The 20,472-nt window shown below is 39.0% G+C and overlaps 1 protein-coding gene across 3 annotated transcripts in view; it reads left to right on the top strand.

The window, feature by feature from the left end:
• Positions 1 to 20,472, top strand: part of HHAT (hedgehog acyltransferase) — a 169,518-nt gene that overhangs the window by 62,211 nt on the left and 86,835 nt on the right. For all 3 annotated transcript variants that reach the window (XM_069800214.1, XM_069800213.1, XM_069800215.1), the window contains one exon: positions 20,086 to 20,287. In XM_069800214.1, coding sequence (XP_069656315.1) covers positions 20,086 to 20,287 — 202 coding nt within the window. The remainder of the gene's footprint in view (positions 1 to 20,085; positions 20,288 to 20,472) is intronic.

Below are 20,472 nucleotides of genomic sequence, written 5' to 3'. Positions count from 1 at the left end.
CATTTGCTGTTACAGCAGGACCATCTGTTTTCCTGGTCCTCAAAGATGAAAAAACCCACTCTCTAAGAATGGGGTTCATATATTTTGCTTCAGTATTCTGCTAACGTCTGGATTCTGCAATCCTGGTAAATCATACAGGCTGGCCAGTAAAGTACTATATTGAGAGAAATGTGTTGCTTTTATCTTATAAAAACAGTGGATAAGCACTGTGTGCTGAGTCTTAGCTGTCTGTGTTCCTGGGTGCATTATTTACATATTACCCAAACTGATGGGCCTACTGAATATTGTAGTAATGGGTGTCTGTGTGTGAAGGTAAAAGTACTCCGTAATATGTTACCTATAGACGCAATATCTGCTTTACTTAGTTGCTTATAGATGTTCTTTTTTCTAACACAACACACCGAAGGCCATGAATTTGCATCTGAATCTAAACCATCTTTTTGGCTGTGAATCCTCGTCTCAAATAGGTGCCATGGGACAGTTTTGTGTCAGGAACACTTGGCTCTGGTGTCCATTTTTCAGCAGCCTGGCTGTTAAACTCTGTTCGTCCATCCTCCTGGTGCTTAATTCATCCTATGTATTATTATAGCTCTTTAGGCCATCTTGTGTGTCTCCTCCCTAAACCCTTGTTTTGAGCCAGAATTCCTGTATGACAAGGCCAGTGTACTGGCCTGTGTAACTATCTTCTGGACAAAGAAACATGAAAAGCCGATAGGGTCCCCTTGTCCAAACATTCCCAGCTACTGTGGATGCTCCAAAAGAATTGTGTAGGATTCATAAGTTGATTTAGGAATTTTTCTACAGCCAGATCTTGTATTACTTGGTTACTTTTAGTTTTAGGATCTCAATCCATTAATTACTTGTAACATTAATAATTTAAAACCTCTCATTGTATCCTAAAGAAGGTAGCTTCTAAACAGATCACTGCATTAGCCTGTGCTACTTTAACTTAGTGTTCATACCAGTTACTTTTGCTACGAACTGTATACATAACTGAAGCTGAGGGTGAAACTTTCATTGTCTTTCACTGCCTTTACAGCTGTTTGTCTTAAACTATCTGGGAAGTCCTCCAATGACCAGTTTTCCTTTGGTCATTGGTGGACCCTCTCCTTGTTTGCCCAGCAACTTGCACAAAAAGGGAAGTTCAATCACTACAATGCAGCAACCACTGTGAGAAAAGGTGAAGAAATCGCTAACATGATGTTTGCCTGCTCTCTAGGTAATTACACTGAATTCAAGCTCAGATTGCTCTGGCTTGGCCCTTGAAGTTTTTGTGGTCTATATCAAAGACTGTGATGAAAGATATCTATCTTTAAGGTGAAGGACGTTTTAAATGTGACTGTGTTGTGAAGCATGTATGTAAATGTGGTATGCGTTTTTTTTTATAATTATCCTTCCTTTTCTTAGACTTTTCAAAAAAACCTGCATGTGTACACTGTAACTGGAGATACCTATTAAGTACCTTACCCTGAGTTTAGGAACTGTAGGTTCAATATCCTACTTTTTGAGGTGTTTATATAAAATAAATATCTGAAATTCTTAACGTTGAAATAAGTAGGCTATTTTCACTTAGCCACTTACTAGGTACATAACATTTTGTCCCAGTCATATTTTTCTGGTACAACACTAAAATTTTCTAACATCTTGTTTGTAGTGTGTACATCTAATGAATAGATCTGTAGAAACTGAAGGTTTTGATTGTGGAAAAAAAATAGCATTACACCATGTTTAGATGATACCTGATAGAGAATTCTAGACAGCCAAACATTATCATCTTATACCTCCTTGCTGTCAATCCCAAATTTTTCCTGAGATTTCTCACAGGTTTTTGAGGCTTTTTGCCTAAAAAAATGAAAACTGCTCATGAAAACTACTGAAAATTGCTGAAAATTACATTTTTGTATCTTTGCACCTGAGCTGACTTTTCTGTTGCAGTGCAGTCTCTCTTTAAGTTGTTTTTGTAGCTTGTGTTCTTCTGGTAGCCATGCTCTCTCTGTCTCTTAAAGCAATTTTAACTCTTTAGCATAACCTTTTCTGTTAGGTGCATTTAAGGGTTTGGAATTTTGAGGGTTATGGGTAAGTTTACTTTGTCTCTTTAAAACATCTATTCATGTTATCTTTGCCTTTCTCTTTTTCTCATTCTTAGTCAGCTGGGTTTTTTCTAGCCTTTATCATTTCTACCACTCTAAACTTTTGGTTTTGCTGCTTCAGTTAGCCTGCTTAGTGCTGTGGTGCCCTTATCTAGCCACTGTCTCAAAATAGTTCTCGATGATAATGATTAAAAAAAAAATCAATAGTAGAAGCATGACCAGTAATTCCAGCTAATTACAGTGTCTGCTTCCTGTCAATCAGCCCTACCCTGCATTCTTCCCAGTCTGTTTTCTTACTTTTCAGAAGTCGGTCTCCTTAACTCCTGTGTAGGTAGCTGGAGCAGACATAGCACTGATGGACAGCATACGTGGCATTGCAGCTGTCCTGGAAGCATTTGTTACATCCCTGCGTTTCCACGATGTCCTATGGGAAGTGTTCCTGTATCCTGACGGAACAATTCAAGGTTTCTCTAAAACTATCTGTGTTGAGTAATATATATATATCCAGCGCATATGGAAACACTGAAAATGTAAACTAGGCTCCATATGGTTTATACAGGTTGTTCACTGTACTCAGTGCAGTGGCTTGTTTGGGTGGGATAATGGGGGCAAGCTCGGCTCACTTTGTCAGCAGACGGTGTTTCACATGTTTTCCTGCCTCCAGAGTGAGTGTTTTAGACCTGGTTACAAATTATTAACAATTGGTTTTACCCCTGGAAGGGTGACTTTGAAGATGGTTCTTATAATCCCTGCAATGGATTGATTTAGGTTGTTTACAACCTCCTTGTCATCTTTGTTTTTTTTCTCTGGTGACATAGTATGTTTGTAGGCTGTCATTATGCAAAGTTTCATATCTATAGATGGCTTCCCTATTTTCATACATAGTTACAGAAGTATAATGGGTAATATAATAAGCAATTTCCTTCTTTGGTGCAGTCGAGTACTAGCACATACAACTCAAGTGTCAGGGGAGGACAGGACAGGATTTGGAACTGGATTCTAGGGCAACACTGCTTGATTTTGTATAGGTTGTTTTGGTTTTTGTTTTGTTTTGTTTTGTTTTTTTTCCCCCACTAATTGCTTTTTGTACTGTGCAGATAGTCTCTAGCTTAGCTATCTTCAGCAGCACAATGTAGTATGCCCCTGAAACGGTATTGTTATGTTCAGAGAGTGCTCTGTCTCTTATAACTTTTGTTGCTGAGAAACTTCTGTTGTTCCTAGATAGAGTGCCACGGTGCGATGATGTACATCGAATGGTCCAGTTGGCACTGAATAATGTGGGTTTTTTTCACTACTGTGGGCCACTACTAACACAGGAAAACTAATCTGCATTTTCTATACTGCTGCCCTATGAAGTACTAATGAAGCTCAAGATTTGGGCCCTGTGGGGCTCAGGCACCCAAAAGATTTCATTGTGAAGATCTAGAAGGCAGATCAGGGTCAGTAACCCTAATCCTCAAGGGTAATGAGTCCTCCTACATGCAGGTTAAAGATGATCTTTTCAGGAGTTTATTCTGTCTGGTAATACAGCCCATGATTTTGTAGTGAGCACCTACCCAAACTAAGAGCCATGGTATCACCTTTTAGTCCATAGGCAGAGCAGGGTTCTCAAACCTTACTTACTTCATTTTCAGATGCACTTTGAAAAATGTATGCACTGTCTCCCTCCATGCCATACTGCTATGCTGTATTGCACAAATGTTTTCCCCTCTGTGATGAGTGAATAAACCACAGAATATGGTGGGTTTTGTTTTGGTTTTAATATAGTACCAGAATGCTTTCAGATGATGTAGTGATGCAGATAGGGTAAGCATTATTATAGAACAAGCAAAAATGTGATTTGACAAGCACAGAGTGTTCCAAATAAAATACAGAACACTTACCAGTGCCTGAAAATAACTTTGGAACAACCAAGAAATCTTTTTAATATAATTTTGAATAGATATACTGTCCTGGATCACACATGACATGCAGAGGATAAACAGTATGTTAAGATGACATTCAATGTAACTTTCTTGTCCGAGTGGAATAAGTAGAAAGAATGGAATCTGCATTTTTAACCATTACAGTTATGACAAGTCTTCTTTTGTTTACCTCTATCTGATTTGATATGGCTTTCCATGTATGTATTTCATGCAGACAAAGTATGGGAAGTGTTACTGAACCCTACTGAGAGAATGTGGACCAGCTGAACCGTATTAGATCAGATCATATATTTTAAAGGTATTTTCCTATGAATTTTAAGTGATTGCAACATGATATTTTACCTACCTTGAAAGCAACTCTCCCTTCCCAAGTACACAGAAGGAAAGAGTATCTTTTTAGAAAAGTAATGAGAAACTTATTAAAAACAATCTTTAACGTCAGACACATCAGTACAGAATTCATAAGCAAGCTGAAGGGTCTAGAGAATAAAGGACTACTAGCTGTGTTCTTTCTGTATGTTCTTTCAGTCATGAAGAGATGCATATTTGTACATTAATAATAACAACACTTTATACTTAAACCACTTGATAATTTCCAGGTGCTGCACAGATTTTAATTAGTGTCTCACCTTGCTTCCAGTCAGCTCATTCTCACTAAGTCAGAACACATTATTCCTTGGTATGCAATATTTCAGCATAATCAAATTTCAGCTTGCAAACAGTCTAAAAATCTGTTCTTTGTAGTGTACAAGCAGTTCCTAAGACTTACACATGGCAAGGTCACTTGCATTTGAATAATTATGATATAATTTGAAAACATGATTAGCATCTGGGCAGTAAAACAATTTCTGTCATTATCAGTCAAATGGCAAATTTCTAAGATACGCTTAATTTCTGTCTCTCATTCCTTCTTCAGCTCTGCTTTAATTTTCATAAATTGAGTCTTGTATTTTAGTTGCATAGGAAGAAAAAGATGCTGAAAAGGAACAAAAAGCATGGTGGTTTTGTTCCCTTCTTGCAGTTCCTTTCTACATAGATTTCTTTTCATGATCTTTCCTCCGCTTCTGCAGACCTGCTTATGAAAACAAGAAGTAGGGTGCTTGCAAATAGTGCCAACACAGTTAGCTAGATCCTTATCTGTGTTTGCTTTGAAGCATATGTGTTAAATCACTTGGCTATTAGATGAAGCTGATCCCAATGCAACGTAGCAGGGGTTAAAACTTTGGGTCTATGTAAAATGGTTTTGGGAGTCTGTTTAGTCATGTTTTATCTGTTATTAATGTCTGAATCATAATAACTTAAGAAAACCTAGAATTTGAAGGTGAAAATGTCAAGCAATTATTTTCTTACTGTAATACAGCTCATGGTCATGTTTGACAGCTTGAATATTTTGCATACTTGATCATTTCTTGCCAGCAGCAAACATAAATGAGAGATACTGATTCGTGCCTACCTGCGGACTGGGCAAGTGCTGTCTGTAAAACATTCTCTTCTTTCTCCTTGGCCTTCTTTTTCTCTCTCACCTGTGCATGCGAAAATCCACATTGAGTTAGCTGAATGATAGCTGTAGGGGTACAGACTGTGCTCCTTAGTGCTCTAATAAGCCCAGTACAGCATTACCTGGCAGTAAGCTATTAAGTCTTCCTCAGAAACGAAACCAGGATAGCATTGTAAAATCCCACCCAGGGCTTGCTGATTTCCTGCCAAAGCATGAGAGATGGTAAGCGTTGAGCCAGGAACGCTGGATATTCTGTTGAGGATGATAGAGCTTCACTGTGCAAGTCACGATATTATCCTAGTTTGTGGCCCTTTTGGGAAGCAGAGATGGGAGAGTTGAATACTTTGCACTAGGTGTTGGATCAGTGTGTGTTCTCTATATTTGGACAGGTAATCCTGAGGGGGTTTGGTTTTTGAGAGAATCCTCTAGGCATAGTAACTAAGAGACAAATTTGCAGCATGGAAAATGTTGGAAAAAATACTGTGTGTAGTCCAGGAGCCTGTAAGAAACAGGAAAAGTGGTCAGTGTTAGTTACTACTAATTTGAAAAGAGAGTGAATATATAAATCGAAAGCTTTTTGGATCACTTTAAAGTGTTTGGGTTCTACATGTTAAGTACATGCCTGATGTTAAGCATGTACATACTGTCCCAATTAAGCAAGACAGTTAGGTCTATGCCTAACATGGGATCAGCAGAGTTTAAATATGCCATTGCTATGTACTTACATCTCTTGCCTTGTCTTGTTCATTCACATAATGGCTTTCAGAGACAGTAACAGCAGAACAGTATTTGTACTATAATGATTTTGTCTAAACTGGCAAAATGTTAAATGTAAGTAGCATTATCATCTAGAAAATTCTGAAACTTGGACAGCACAGGCTTGTCTTACATGTCAAGCACTCTGTACAGGCTGCTGCCTGATGTTGGATGCTATCTGCAGCCAGTCGTCCTCAGACTGACACAGCTGTGTGGTATCATTGATCCTTGCAGGATTATGTACAGAAAAGATAAGATACTTGGATTCAGAAAAAGGTTCTTTGCTGCTTTATTTCTTGCTATAAGGAACATGGAAAGAGAACACTTTCTTAATTACTGCATCAAAATGACTAGACTAGAATTGGTACTGAAATAATGCTGAAATGTTGATTTTTAGTATTGCACTTCATTTTTGACTAGAACAGGGCTGGAGTGGATCAGGTGCTGTTAATAGATTACATAGTAAACGGGTGATGCAGTCCATTTGTTTATCTTGTTTGCACCCAGTGCAAAAAACCTCAAGAGGCAGGAATCAAGCCTGCATGGTGTAAGACTTCTTTGCCTCTTTTCCAGCAGGCTAACATAAGATAATCAGTGTACTTGTGTCATACTGCCAACCAGGCTCTTTCCTGCAGTGGTCTGAGTGGTGTTACGGCTTGTCAAGCACCAATGGTTGGTACTTTTGTTGTCCTTTTCTCTCTCTTTCTTGAATGGTGGACTCAGCCTGTATTTCCTTTGTCTTTGAAGCATACAAAAAGTATTTGATATATGTTTTATTCACAAAACCAAAGATTGGTCATAAAGATATTTTCTTGATAACCTTACCTTTCAAAAATTCTGAGTTAAAATGGAAAAGCATGGTGGCTTTTTGTATTGCTATTCTTTAGAAAGTGAAAAAGCATAGGAAATGTGGCTGAAAGATGGAGAAGAATGTCCTTGCTATTGATTTAAAACCTACTCAGCAAACCAAGAGCCACAGGAATCACAGCTAGGCTTCCTTCACAGAATGTACTGATATTTAATATTGAACTCTGTTAACCAGGTTAAAAAATGGTGCATGATAACTAAGACCAGGTTTTTCTTGCACAGATACAGCTAGCTAAGAAAAATATCCTGTGCAAAGATCCTGTTGATCACAGGGGCTATTGTTAAGAAATGTGTATTTCAGAACTAGAATTGAGTCTAAAACTCCATTTACAACTTAAATTTTGCCTGTGCTCACTTTTGTCCACTCTGTTCTTGTCACAATAGGAACTAAAAATCACCTGCTGTTCTGAATGGCAGCAGCCCCACCTAAAATCCTTAACCTTCTGCCGGTAGTGGATGCTTTAAAGGTTTTAACACCAACTGTTACAGTTGGCTTTATGCTGTCCCCTGTAGCTTTAAAGGGATGTTGGAGCTTGCTTAAATGAGTCTGTGATGGGATCCTTTGACTTCCAACCTTACTGCTTTCTCATTATGCCAGGCAGGAGCAGAAATGCCATTACCTATTGGGATCTCAGGAGTAGCTCCAGCAGTTTGTGCTTCCCAGCTCAGAGGAGAGGTGATGAGGGAGTGAGGGAACAATGGCTGTCCAAGAGGAATTACCTCAGGAGGCTGTGTCATACGCTTAGCTTATCCCATAAAGGCACAGAAAAGAGTCTGAGATATAGAGACAAGCGTTTGTATGTTTGTTCTTTAAATAAAATTTGATCTTAACACTGATACCTCACAGCTTAGCTGCAACGTTAGTACTGTGCATGTGCTCAGAAAAAGATTTAAATGGCAGGCTTGATGTTAAGGACTGCAGTTTAGTTTGCACTATGTTTTCTTGATGGTTTCTCCACTTTATGGAGATAATTACTTCTCAATCAATATGCAAGTAAAAATATCAATAGGTCATGGAAGCATAGTAAGAGTTCTCATACAAGAATGCTTAGATTAAAACTGGACAGCCAGGTCATAATTATGTGCAGCTATTCTGCCCAGCATATAAGACAAGAAAATCATTGCATCTTGCATGTAGTATCAGGTTTTTGTAATAAAGAATTTTTAATGTAGGAAACATTGTTTTTAACATTAAAATGGAAATCCTTTAATGCGTATACTCCAGAAATTGAACAAACTGAAGTAACATTCAAATTGGAAGAAATATCTGTCAAGTTCACTCTGCTAAATCCAATCTCTAGACTATGTTAGTGGTGAAAGAATTAATTTTTGTCTTGCTGCTCTGCTAAATGTATGCTTTGCTTAATGAACCCCATCCTTGCATTCACAAACCCCACAAAACATGCAAGCATCCAGCTGAAGCATTTGTGTGAATACATGCTGAAAAAGAAATATAAATGCACAATTATTCAATAATTTTTTTCTCTTGAAATAGCAATGAGTTGTAGCATCATCTCTGTAACTATGGTCAAGAAATCTTTCTGATTCTTCAGTCCTCAAATATCGGAAAGGCTTGATTTGGCTAATTTTAGGGGTAGAGCAGAGGAGGCTTGGTGCAAAAGGTAGTTGGCAATGAAAACGAGCACAGAACCCAGATCCCTATCCATCTGAAACTGATGAAAACAATATTGCTGGCAATAAAAGAAAATATGGTCTGGCCTTTTCTCTTAGGAGCAAATAAACTGATCTTAGTTATCACTGTCCCCAAAAAATCCAGTGCTCACCTTGGTAATTGGTGCATATGCATCAACAGAACACATGCATTTTCCCTTTGTCTTAGGAATAACCTAGCAATATGAACTAATGATTTGGGTATCTGGTGAAGTGTTCGTAGCCATTAATCATCTTTCATGTGTTTTAGCCAGCAGTTTCAGCCTGTTACTGTCTCTATGCTAGTGAATCTGCTCTGAACTATCACATTATTTAATTTCTTTTCTACAGTGTTAAAGTGTACAGAGTAGAATGGAGACTGAGGAAATAATAGACTTGCCAGATGGTCATGAAGAGGGGATGGAGTGGGCTGCTGTTGTGGTACTGAGGGCACTTTAGAAAAAGTTGAGAAACACAAATGAAGAAGGCTAGCATCACCAATAATCAAATGGGTGAGCAAGTATAAAGGAGAATGTATCATTTTACGGCCACTCAACTTCACATTAATTCTCACTGAATGTCAGTAAACAGTACTGTAGAGATGGATCATCATTATCAATCTCTGCAGTGGTGCTGTTAAACAAAACATTTGCAATGTAAATGGAAGATGTTCCAGGACATCGCCAACACACTTGACCCCAGACAATTGTATTTGACTTTTTGGTATGCAAGAATTCTGTCCATATGGCTATGCTCTGCCACTGTATGAGCTCATAATTGAGAATTTGTGAGTTTTAGGTAAAAGCTGGGGGAGAATGGGAGACTCCTCCTTAACCTGGCTGAGCATTTCTAGGCTACTTCAGGGCAAACAGTCAAATCACTGGTGAGGGTGCACCTGAAATTCAGGTTCCTTTTCATTGCCTCTTAGCTTTTGGTTTCAGCCAGGAGCAGATGGATGCCTAGTAGCCATGTAAATGCCATACTCCTGCATCCTTCCTTCTCAACTTTCAAAGCTAAACCATAGCTATGCTACCATGACGTTCTTTAGATTCCTGTTTAGACTTTAACTTGGTTTTAGTTGAGGTTTTTCAGGGAAAACATGCCAATTTGGTGGTGTTGTTTCTGTTTAACTCTTTGAAGCTATGTGCTATTTCTTAGCTGGTTAGTCTCAAGTACTAAGGATGGTGTGAGTGCAAGCTGCTGTTTCATAGTCTCTTCCTAAGCACCACCAGGAATTTGTTAAGCAGTTCCTAAGCTGTGTGGGGTTTTCTTGCTCCTGCGTGGTTCCCCCCACTTTTGAGGAAAGAAAAGGAGTTTGTTTGCTTTTCACAGTCTGTTGAAATCTCAAGAAGCAGAAAACAGGAGAAACAATCACTGGTGATCCAATGTGTCAACCAGATGCTTCCTTGAATACCTTTCAGAGAAGTTCATGAAGGCACACCAACTGGAATGCTGCTGACAGTCTTAATGGTCTTTAACCTGTTTTCTACCTTTTCTGGCCTACATTTGTACTTCCCAGTTAAAACCAGTTTTGTTGATTGATTGTCTTTGGGCTTTTTGTGAAGATCAATGCAGAGAAGTCATTCTTTTACCAATCCTTATTTGTTCTCTCTTTCTACCAAACAGGCTACCCTTAGACAACTGGGCAGGTATACAGCTAAGTGTTGTAGGAGGCTAAGAAGATTTATGGTACATTTTCTACTTACTTTTCTGTGATACCCTATCTTTTTTTTCCTGACAAGCTTTTACTGTTCCTTTTTCCTTGAGCATGCAGCTCCCCCATTTCTTCCCCTTCTTACACATATATTTAAATTTCTGGCTGTAGCTACAGCATTTCTTACTCAAGTATTACCTTTGCGTTGGGACATTTTGTTGCTGTGTGTTTAGAACTTACTGGTTTGTTTAGCTCTGGTCCCCCGTCGCTGGTGACTTCACAGGAACTGACATTTCCCGCTTAAGTTTTTATCTGGATTGAACCATGTTCCTGACTGGTGTTAGAGTGTGTCTATGCTTTCTCTACAAATGAGAAAAAAAATGAGATCATCATTATTTAAGGGTGCTGCTTCAAGAAAAGCAAATATTTTGCTTCACTCTGCTTAATTAAATTTGATATTCATTCTCACTTATATAACAATTAGGCAATGTCAATTTGGGCTGATAAATAGGGATTGTACTCTGTCAGAGAGGATTTAACTCTACTGGTGTTTGAAGGGTTTTTGACACAGGCTGGAGAGCGTATAGAAGTCCTCTAGTGTGGAAGGTGCTGTATAATCTTAAGTCACCTCAGCTTTGCCTAGACATCTCAATGACTTGGCTGTATTTTATAAATAGTCTTTCCCAGAACTGCAGACAGTATATTCTAAGAAATGTGAACTCATGAGAGCTGAGTGAATTACTCAGCTTGGAATAATGTCAGAAGTCTAACTCTTCAAACTTTGTGCACATGCAACTTGGGAGGAATATGTAATGCTACTCAATATTTAGGCAGATACATTGATATTCATCAAGTTTCCTGCAACACTTAACCAATATCTTTTCTTTATTTCTGCTTTTCATTAATTACATGCCTTCACTTTGTTTCAGCGGTGCATTTGAAGTACATCTTGTTGGCGTTGGTTTATAATCTGAACGTTCTAACGCTTACGGAATCTTCACTGACTTTGGAACTTTGGATCTTGAACATTATTCTGGTCACACAAAAATTTTTATTTCTGATGTACCAAGTGGAAGTCTTCTGATGCCTTGGTTTCTGCTTGTCTATAGAATTATACAGCCCAGTGAGGCAAAGATATTGCATGGTTTGGTGAAACTGCTGTGTGGTCTGTGGATACTAACAAAGCCCTTTCACGTTGATCTGTACAAAGTGATATATAAATGCAAAAGAATCATCAAGCTCTGCACAAAAGGATCTGTGAAGATTAAACAATCTTTTCTGCTACCTAGCAAATTGCAGAGGGCTGTTCAACTGTATCACCTTGTCTCTCAGCAAAAATATTTTAATAAGGAAAATAATACAGGTTCTATTGTAGTGACTAACATTTCATGCACTCCTTTGGCAGAGGCATGCTGGAAAAGGTAGCTGTTAAGTAGACAATGATGAGTGTATTTTAAACATCTGAATCCACAGGTGTGGATGGATCTGCATTTTGGCTGATGTACCTGGCGTACTAAGATTAGCAGGATGGCTAAATAGCTTGTGTTTACACCTATGGCATTTAAAGTGGCTTTCGGGGGCAGGGCAGGGAAAGGAGATGTAGTCCTTCATTCCTGGCATGGTCAAAGCAACAAATGACACATACTTAACAGTTTTTCACTAACTGAACCACAGATAGTTTGATATGTACAGACACACAGGAAGAATTGGTCTCTGCTGCTTTAGCTGTAGTTGAAAACTACTATAAAACGTGCTGTTGTGAATGCAAACTTACAGTGAGAGGGGAGATGGCAAGGGAAGAGATTTGCTGCAGAGGGTTTATTTGTGTGGGAAAATTCTGCCTATTCAGCCAGCCTCTGGTGCAGATTTGCAGAACTCTGAATTTTGAGCTGGGACCTCCAGTGTCAGAGTCGGGAGAAGTAAAGAAAATGAGGAAAAAAAATAATTCTTCTGTTCATGGTGTTGCTTGTGTGTTTTGTCTAATGATTCTTTAGGGCACAGTGAGCAATTCCTGGTGCAGAAAGCAGGACTGGGATCTCTGTTTCTCTCTGGGTAATGCTCTAGCCACAGACTTGTTTTTTCTTGCATATTCACTCTCTGAATCTCATTTTCTGTTCTGCCTGGTGGCAGCCTGGTAACAGACAGCTGGAGCACTCCTCTGGGAGACAAGATATGTCGGTCTCCTTGGCAAAGAACCTGACCTCTACCATTTTATAAGCAAAGACTGACAGTGCTATTAATAGATCCCTCCTCCAGCCAGGTTTTCAAAGAAGTATAGCCTGATTGCTGTGCTTCGTGCTGAGCCTGGATATTATCAGCACATGGTAGGTGTATTGTGAGTATCAGGAATGAATTGGGCCCCTGAGGGCAGTTAAGTTCAGAACAGCTTCAGGGAGCTCTGTAAACTCTACCTGGGAGGTGGTGCCTGCTTCCTGGCTCCATCAGCCAGCTGGGGACACAGCCCCCTCCTGCCCAGTAGCTGAGCTGTAGGCACTTAACTCTAGGTTGTTTTGGCAATAACATACAGGCTCCTACCGTCAGCAAAAAGGTTGGGGCTCTGGTTTGGACTTAGTGATTTAACCAGTCTTTTGGTGCTTTAGTCACCTGGAACCTCTTCTATTTCCATTGCAATCAAAGGTAGTTGACTGGTAGTTTTGTGTTTGATTGCAAGCAGGCAGGGTTTCTTTTTTTCCTAGATGTGGCTGTGAGAAAACTAAACACAGCGGTCCACCAGTAATGAAACCTTTTCTATTAAAAGGACGTATTATGATTTAGATTAAAATTTCATTTGAAATAAAAGAATCTCTTTGAAAACATGAGCTTCCTTGGAAGAGTGAATTCAGAATGATTTGTTCAGTATTCCCCAATTATCTGCCCTTTGACATATGGACTTGACTCAGATCTTTTTGTGTTGAATGCAAAGGAAGAAAAATACATTAAACATTTTTCAGGCTTTTTTTAGTAGGAAACTGCATATTCAGTCTTTGCTGGGAAACATGCTAACAACTGGAAAGTGAACCAAAATTCAGGTCATATTTGTAAAGCCGAGTGTTCTTGCATATGAATATTCTCATTAATGCTTTGTAACCCAAATGGACTTAATTTCTCATTAAATATTTTTGTGGTAATTTAACAAGGCTTGCCTGGAGCCAGCATTAGCTTAAATATTTCAAAGGGTCTGCATTTGTCAAGATCTCCCTAAACATTGCATTAGGCTGGTGAGGTGAGAGAATCTTATGGAGCTTTAAAAGCTTTGCCAACAGCCCAGCAAAATTATTAGACCGTGTAAAAAATTGAGTTTCACAGTAAGAACAAGGCTTATGTCTCCTAATGGAAATTTTGCCAAATGGTATTCCACATACCTCTGTTTGTTTTTTTGTTTTTTTTTTTATTTCGGGTGCAAATATGTGGGGCTCAGCCTTCAAAGTCTTGTTTACAGATGTTTCTGTGATTTAAAACAGATTTATTCATGTAGGACACAGTCTTGCAAAGACATACAGGTGTGCTTATCCACTCTGTGTAGCTCCATCCAAGTCAGTGGTAGCTTGAACTGACATAACAGGAATTGTAAGAGCTCGCCCAGAAGTAAGAATCTGCAGAACTGGGCCTGAAATCCTTTCATTATGCAGTAGAAAAGAAGTTTGAAATCAGTGATCTAAGGCCACAAAAAGAAAACTCAGGATTAAAAATAAATAAATTAAGGAAGCCCAGCCCTAGTTCTAGAGGGAATTCCCCTCTAGTTCTCACCCTATATCCTGCCACACTTTTCATTATAATCAAATCTCTTTTGTGGTGACAATCCTTGGGATAACTTAGAAGCAGAATGCATGGTAACTTGGCTGTTTAAGTTTATCCTCAAAATTTTTCAGGCTCACATTGAGCATTGATTTTGTAACTAATGATGAAGAACTTTTTATTGACTTAAAATGTCAAATTCTCCAGGCATAATACTACGTGGATGAAACTTTGTATACATCTCCACAAATGGCCACCATCACTATACAGAACCTCAAGTGATTTCTGTTGTCGGCATATAAGATGGTAGACTTTATTATTGCTTTTGAAACTTTTACTGTGTTAGCGATGTAACAGTCCAACTCAAAACAGTATGGTTAACTCCTGAATGCTTTGAAATTTAGAGAGGTACTGGAATATTGAATGTGAAATATTCCCTGAAATAAACCCCAAAAATCTCATAAATGTATTCACAAGATATTTGCCATTACAAGCAAATTAACATTTTTTTTTTTTTTTTAAATTTACATTTCATCTGTTTCTGGATAAGACATTTCAAGGCCAATAGCTAAGGAGAGGGGAAGAAAAATCATGGGCAGCATGCATCCTGCTGTATGGCCTTACTTCAAGAAGAAATTTAAGCACATGTTGAAGAAAGCCCCTAGACAGAACAGCATTTAAAGAGGTGCTTTACATGCACTTACTTCAAGATTTAAGTATGTTTAAAATTACATGCATGTGGAAGTAAGAGCAGTGTATTGAGGCCTCAAGGAGTAAAAGCCTTCAGAGTGATTCTTAACTGATTGCAAATGCTCTTCTTGGTGGTTTTCTAAATTTATCAGAATAAAAACTTTGTAATGTAGATGCCATTAAAAGAAAAGAAACAACGTGTTTTCCAAGGGAATGATTGTCAGAACTCTTATGATTGTTCTGTAGATTATCACTTCAGGAAAACTAACAAAATGGGTATTGGATTTAAAAGTTATTCTCTGTAAGCAAATGTCACTTTTAAATACCTCAGCTATTATGTTTGTGTTTGCATTACTTTAGGGATTTAAATGGTACCATTTAGATATTTTATCCAATTCTCTAATGTTCACTTAGTGAGTTAAAATTAAGATAAGTTGTGTAAATGGAACAGCTTGCTGGCTGTAGATAAGCTGATTTAAGCAACTGTAAGTGGGACTAAAAGTAAGGCACTTGGTTGTTCAGAAGACACATACACAGCATCTTTGGCTTGGGAGGGGAAGGCTAAGAATGTATGTTTAGTCATGTCAGGGGTGTGTTCAAATAATTTTTTCTATATAACATTCTCTCAATATTTATTTGTATTTATGTGCCTCAAATGCCCCTGCAGATGTTTTGGGATATTTAATCTACATGGAGTTCTCTTCCCCCTTCTCTTCTCTCCAACTAATATGCACAACTTTTTCTTCTGACAAAATGAAGTGCTTTTCCTTGTTGTCATTAAGAGAGGTCTAGCCAGTCTAGGAATGGTTGGCAAAGCCTGGCCTGTGGCATTCACGAGCTCGTCTTTGACAGCCTGCCTAGAAATCTTCTCTGTTCTTTCACCTTCAAATTCCAACTTTGAAGTTTGGCAGGGATTGATGTTTGATCCCCTAAGCTGATGTTTTATTTTCAAATACTGACCGAGCCTGCATTTTTTGATACTAAGCATTTTCCACAGGTCTAATCTTCCTGGCTGTAATTTTCATGGATCTTAAGGGTGACCAGTATTACCCATCCCTCTAAAATAACCTGGAGGGACATGACCAATTACTGTCCTCAAATCTACTTGCCTTAATATCCTTTTCTCTTTGCAAAATACTTTGTTGCTTTCCTTCATTTATCTGTCTGGCTCACTGACGCCAAATAACTGTTGAGTTTTCTTTTTCTGTGAGTATGTGAATTAAGATGAAGTTGTTGCACGTTAGCACTATGTTTTTCAGCTAAGTCTGCCTTCCTTGCCCATCTACGGTAAATGTGTAACCTGCTTATGAGCTATTAAGAAATTCTGCTATGAGGGTGTTCCTTTGAGTTGTGTTAGTCTGCCATGAGGACCCATGATTACTTTTATGTGCTAGTAGTCCCTGAACTGGGGGTTTTGAGCTTCTTTGTGGATTTTCTGTGATTAGAGATGGGAATAGTCTTAAAAGCTGCATGGAAGCTTAAAATGAGATATTTATATAATGCTATTCTGCATATGGCGCAGCAGATCAGCATGCTGTACAGCAACCTCTCCGTCTGTGTAAATCCTGAGTTTCTAATCGCAGTACAGAGGGCCTTGTAGGATAGATTGCAGGTAAACGGTAGTATTGGTAAGAAGGAAAAAAGTTGGGAAGCATGCAGATATGCAAGACATCAAATTGTAGTAGCCATTTCCCCTTAATCTCTCTCTCTCCTTGCCTCCCTCCTTCCCTCCTCATGGATTTTGTTAGTGAACTGGAGGACAGAACAACTTCCCTAATGTACTGGAAGAGGCTCCTTTCCTTCCCCATACTGCTGCGGGGAGCGAGAGAGAGGCTGTGTGGGGCTTAGCTGTTGGCCAGGGTTAAACCACAACAAATCGTTAGTTACGAAGTGTGTGTTTGTGTTGTAAATGATAATACAGAAGTAATATGTTTCTTCTATCGTCTGGCTTAATAATACTATTCACTGGTTTATTCTCCCTCACACTTCAGTGTAAATGTAGCTTTCTGTAATCAAATGAGTACTTTTCTGTGTAAATACACATGGAAAGTATTGGGAAATTAGATTCTAAACTACCACGATGCTCAAAAATAAGCAAAATGCATTTTTGCAATGATGAGGGCTCTTGTGGTGGTTCTTTTGCGAGACAATTTTGGTTATATCAGAGAGGACAAAGTGCCTGGCATGGAGCCAGGATCTGCCCCGGCTGGATCTGAGTTGCCTATTGCTTGTACGCAGGCCTGCCAGTTTAAGAGTGTATGCACGTGGATATGATGTGCACATGGATGATGAGGTAGCAAATATTTCTTTTTTTCCTGGTGTGTCTGTAATGTAATAATGGATTTTTCACGAATTTTTCTGCACAAAAAAACACAGGAACATACAGAATTGCTCTTCACACTGTTTGAGAGAAATGACTCGACATCCATCAGTCCTTTATACTTACTTTAAAATTGCCAGCGGGAACGCCCTGACAAGGGAAGGCAAGACCATGCAGTCTAAGGGCAGTTAATGCCCTCGTGACAAAAAATGGCAGCCAGCCTTCTTTCTGTTTTCTTATGGTAGCTAGCAGGGAAGGAAAGAGGTGTTGCTTTTTGCTTTGCATTTCTCCTCTGGGCAAGGAGGCAGACTCTCCACAGTACTGGAGGGGAAGGTAGAAGGGTTACTAAAGATTATGTGGCTCCTTTTGGTTTCTGTCCTTCTTCAGGTAGGTCTTCACAAAGATAACACAAGTCCATTTTCAGTTGCACAATTGCCATGGGCCTCACTAGGAGCTAAAACTTCACTGGCCCTGAACATTCATCAGAATTATGAGTTATTGCTGCTCAATTATCTAGCTGCTGCTGTTAAACACTAAAAATCAGAAAATAGCCTGTTTTTTCTGCACAGTAATCTGAAAGCCGTTCAGGCCAAACTAAACTGAGCTGCGATTGCAAATGAACAAGCTGGTGCTGCTGGGCAATTCCTGGCAATGCGGGTGCCCATAGAGGCTGCCGGTGCTGACAAGATGGCTGATGCCTATACAACAGGTCTGTCTCAGTGCAGGGAAAGGGACTGTATGGAAACCCAGAGCTACTTCTGCAGTAAAAGCTACCTTTTGTGCCGTGGATTCAACCCAGGACCCTATAAGGTCAGCAGAAATGTTTCCTTAGGGCTTAGAGTAAGGTCTCGTCACGGAGATGTGTCTCTGATGGTGTCTGGGTTACTTTTAAATGCTGCTTCAGTAAATGTACGCCAGAGTGAGCATTGCTGAGAGTGGCGGGGCTGGCAATATCCTGTTTCAGGCTCCTCTGGGTGAAGCTTTGCAAAACAAGGTACTGCCGTGCTGACAGGGGCACGGAGGTGCTGCTCTCAGCATTGCGGTTTGTCGGCTGCAGAGCAGGGCTGCCAGCCCTCCTCCAGCCAGCCTGCCAGGGAAACTGGTAATGACAATGGGCCCTGCCTAAAAACATACAGCAATCAGCCTTTAAAAAGGCAGAGGGAGGGTGTTGGGAAAGTATGCCCTAAGAAAGGATGATCTGCTTTGGTCTTTCATTTCTGTACTCTTTTGCGTAGAAGGAATTTTTCCGAAGCAGTGGGGTCTGTGGCTCTGCTCTCCTCACCCTCTGTGCCAGAGCCCTGCAGGGGATCCCCCAGGTTACAGACTGCCAAGATGTACTTCTCTGCTATTAGACTAATTGATTGCAATTGCAAGTATCCATTAGTGCCGCGCTATTTCTTTATATATGTGAGGAGAAAAGACTAGACCCAAGAAAAACATAGAAAGGGGAGAGAGAAGAAAAAAAAAGTAAATAAAAACTATTGCTCTTAATTTCTGTTTATTTTCATATGCTTAGTAAAAAGCACACTTATACTGAAAGTTACTACAAATGTAATCGGATGTGTCCTGTAGCAGGTTGAAGTAAAAAGGTGTATTGATGTTATGCTTAGAGAGAATTTGGAGCATTTGACAGTTGTTATTTTAACAACTTTTCTGTTTACCATTTAATTACTTTCATCAGTTTATGTTACCCCATTACCGTGTTTTCTTACTTCCTAGGATTAGGAATAAAGCATTATGTTAATTTCCCTTTAAAATCTTTAAGCTAGTATTTATCTCTGAATGTAAAAACTGATCACCAGAGAGAAAAACTTCACTGCAAAAAATTTCTGTGAATTATCTTTGCAAGTAGGAATGGTCTCAAATATGAGTACAGTGCGTCATGTCGAAGGAATGACAGCTGAGGAGAACTGTCACCGGCAGTTCTCATATACCACTTCTCCTCACTGGTACCCATGAACTGGATGGTGACTCTGTTGCCTGATGAGCTTCTTCAAAGTGTTGACAGGAATAGGTGCCTTTTTCAGATAAAGGCTGGCCACTGGCCATGCCTGACTTGGAAAATGCCAGGAGTGGGTGTAACTCTCTAGGCAGGAAGGAAGTGAAGTGACCCAGAAAACAGTGTCAGTTTTCAGAATCCCATTGCTTCTGGTATTTTTACTGAACAAGCACTGCTTTCTGGACACTTATAAGCATCAATTAAAGACTAAGGTTCTGACTCCTGGATTCAGTTTAAATACAGAATATCATTGCATGCAGGGTCCTTCATATAGGCTTTGGGGAGTTTTTTGGTACGTGTGCTCTGAAGGTCATTAGGCAGACATGATCCTGAGAGTATAATACAAGAACCAGATAGGAAATATTTTCAGTTCATGTAATTTTTAATGAAAGATTTAAAAAGAAAGAAATTATAAGCTTTTTAAAAATAAAACATGTTTGCATGTGTCTACATTTTGACAAATGGAAAACATTCTATGGGTTATGACTATGTATGCCTTTATATAATGTTTTAAATTTTTTTGAGTCTTATAATTTAAATTCACATGAAGATTACATGTCATTTCTGTGTATATAAGTTGACTTACAACTACTGCAGTTTAAAAAAACCTGAATATTTGACTTCAGCAATTTTGAGAATATAGTTTATGCTGTATATTTGCCTAATGCAGAGTTCCCATGACCACAAAATTATCTTCTTGCCAAATGGTATATGCACATACTTCATGAAGTAGCGTACAGCTTTTCAGAAACCAGGGCAAGCTCTGTAAATAGAGAATGTCGGGTAATTATTCAAACTCTTTTTTATGCCAAAAAATAAAAAATTTGTTCTGTAGTGGATGTTTTTCTGAGATTTCTGTGAAATCTCTAATAACGTTGCTTATCTGTCATTTCACCTACAGGTACATTTATGTTCCGATGGGAGGATCTCAGTCCAGTCTGCTGGGAACACTCTTTTCCACAGCCCTCACTTTTGCCTTTGTAAGCTATTGGCATGGAGGACAGAGTTATCTGTGGTACTGGGGTGCACTTAATTGGCTTGGAGTAATTACGGAAAATGGCGTCAAGAGGATACTTTCTGTTTCACTTATTCAAGAGTTAATTGTAAGTGGAATCTGTCTTCATTTCATGTTCTTATTTCCTGGCTCCATGCTCATCTGAAGTTCCTGGTTACTAATTTGGTTTAATCTAGATTGAAAGTTGTGGATAACAGATAACAGTTAGCATTCCCTTGCCCACCCTCCAGTATTTGAGGTAAGCCATACAACTAGAATTTTGCAAAGTATCAG

The sequence above is a fragment of the Haliaeetus albicilla genome, chromosome 13 (assembly GCF_947461875.1).
Source record: "Haliaeetus albicilla chromosome 13, bHalAlb1.1, whole genome shotgun sequence".
NCBI classification, from domain to species: Eukaryota; Metazoa; Chordata; class Aves; order Accipitriformes; family Accipitridae; genus Haliaeetus; species Haliaeetus albicilla.
Note: the sequence above shows the minus strand (reverse complement) of the source record. Positions and strands in the feature narration are given on the sequence as shown.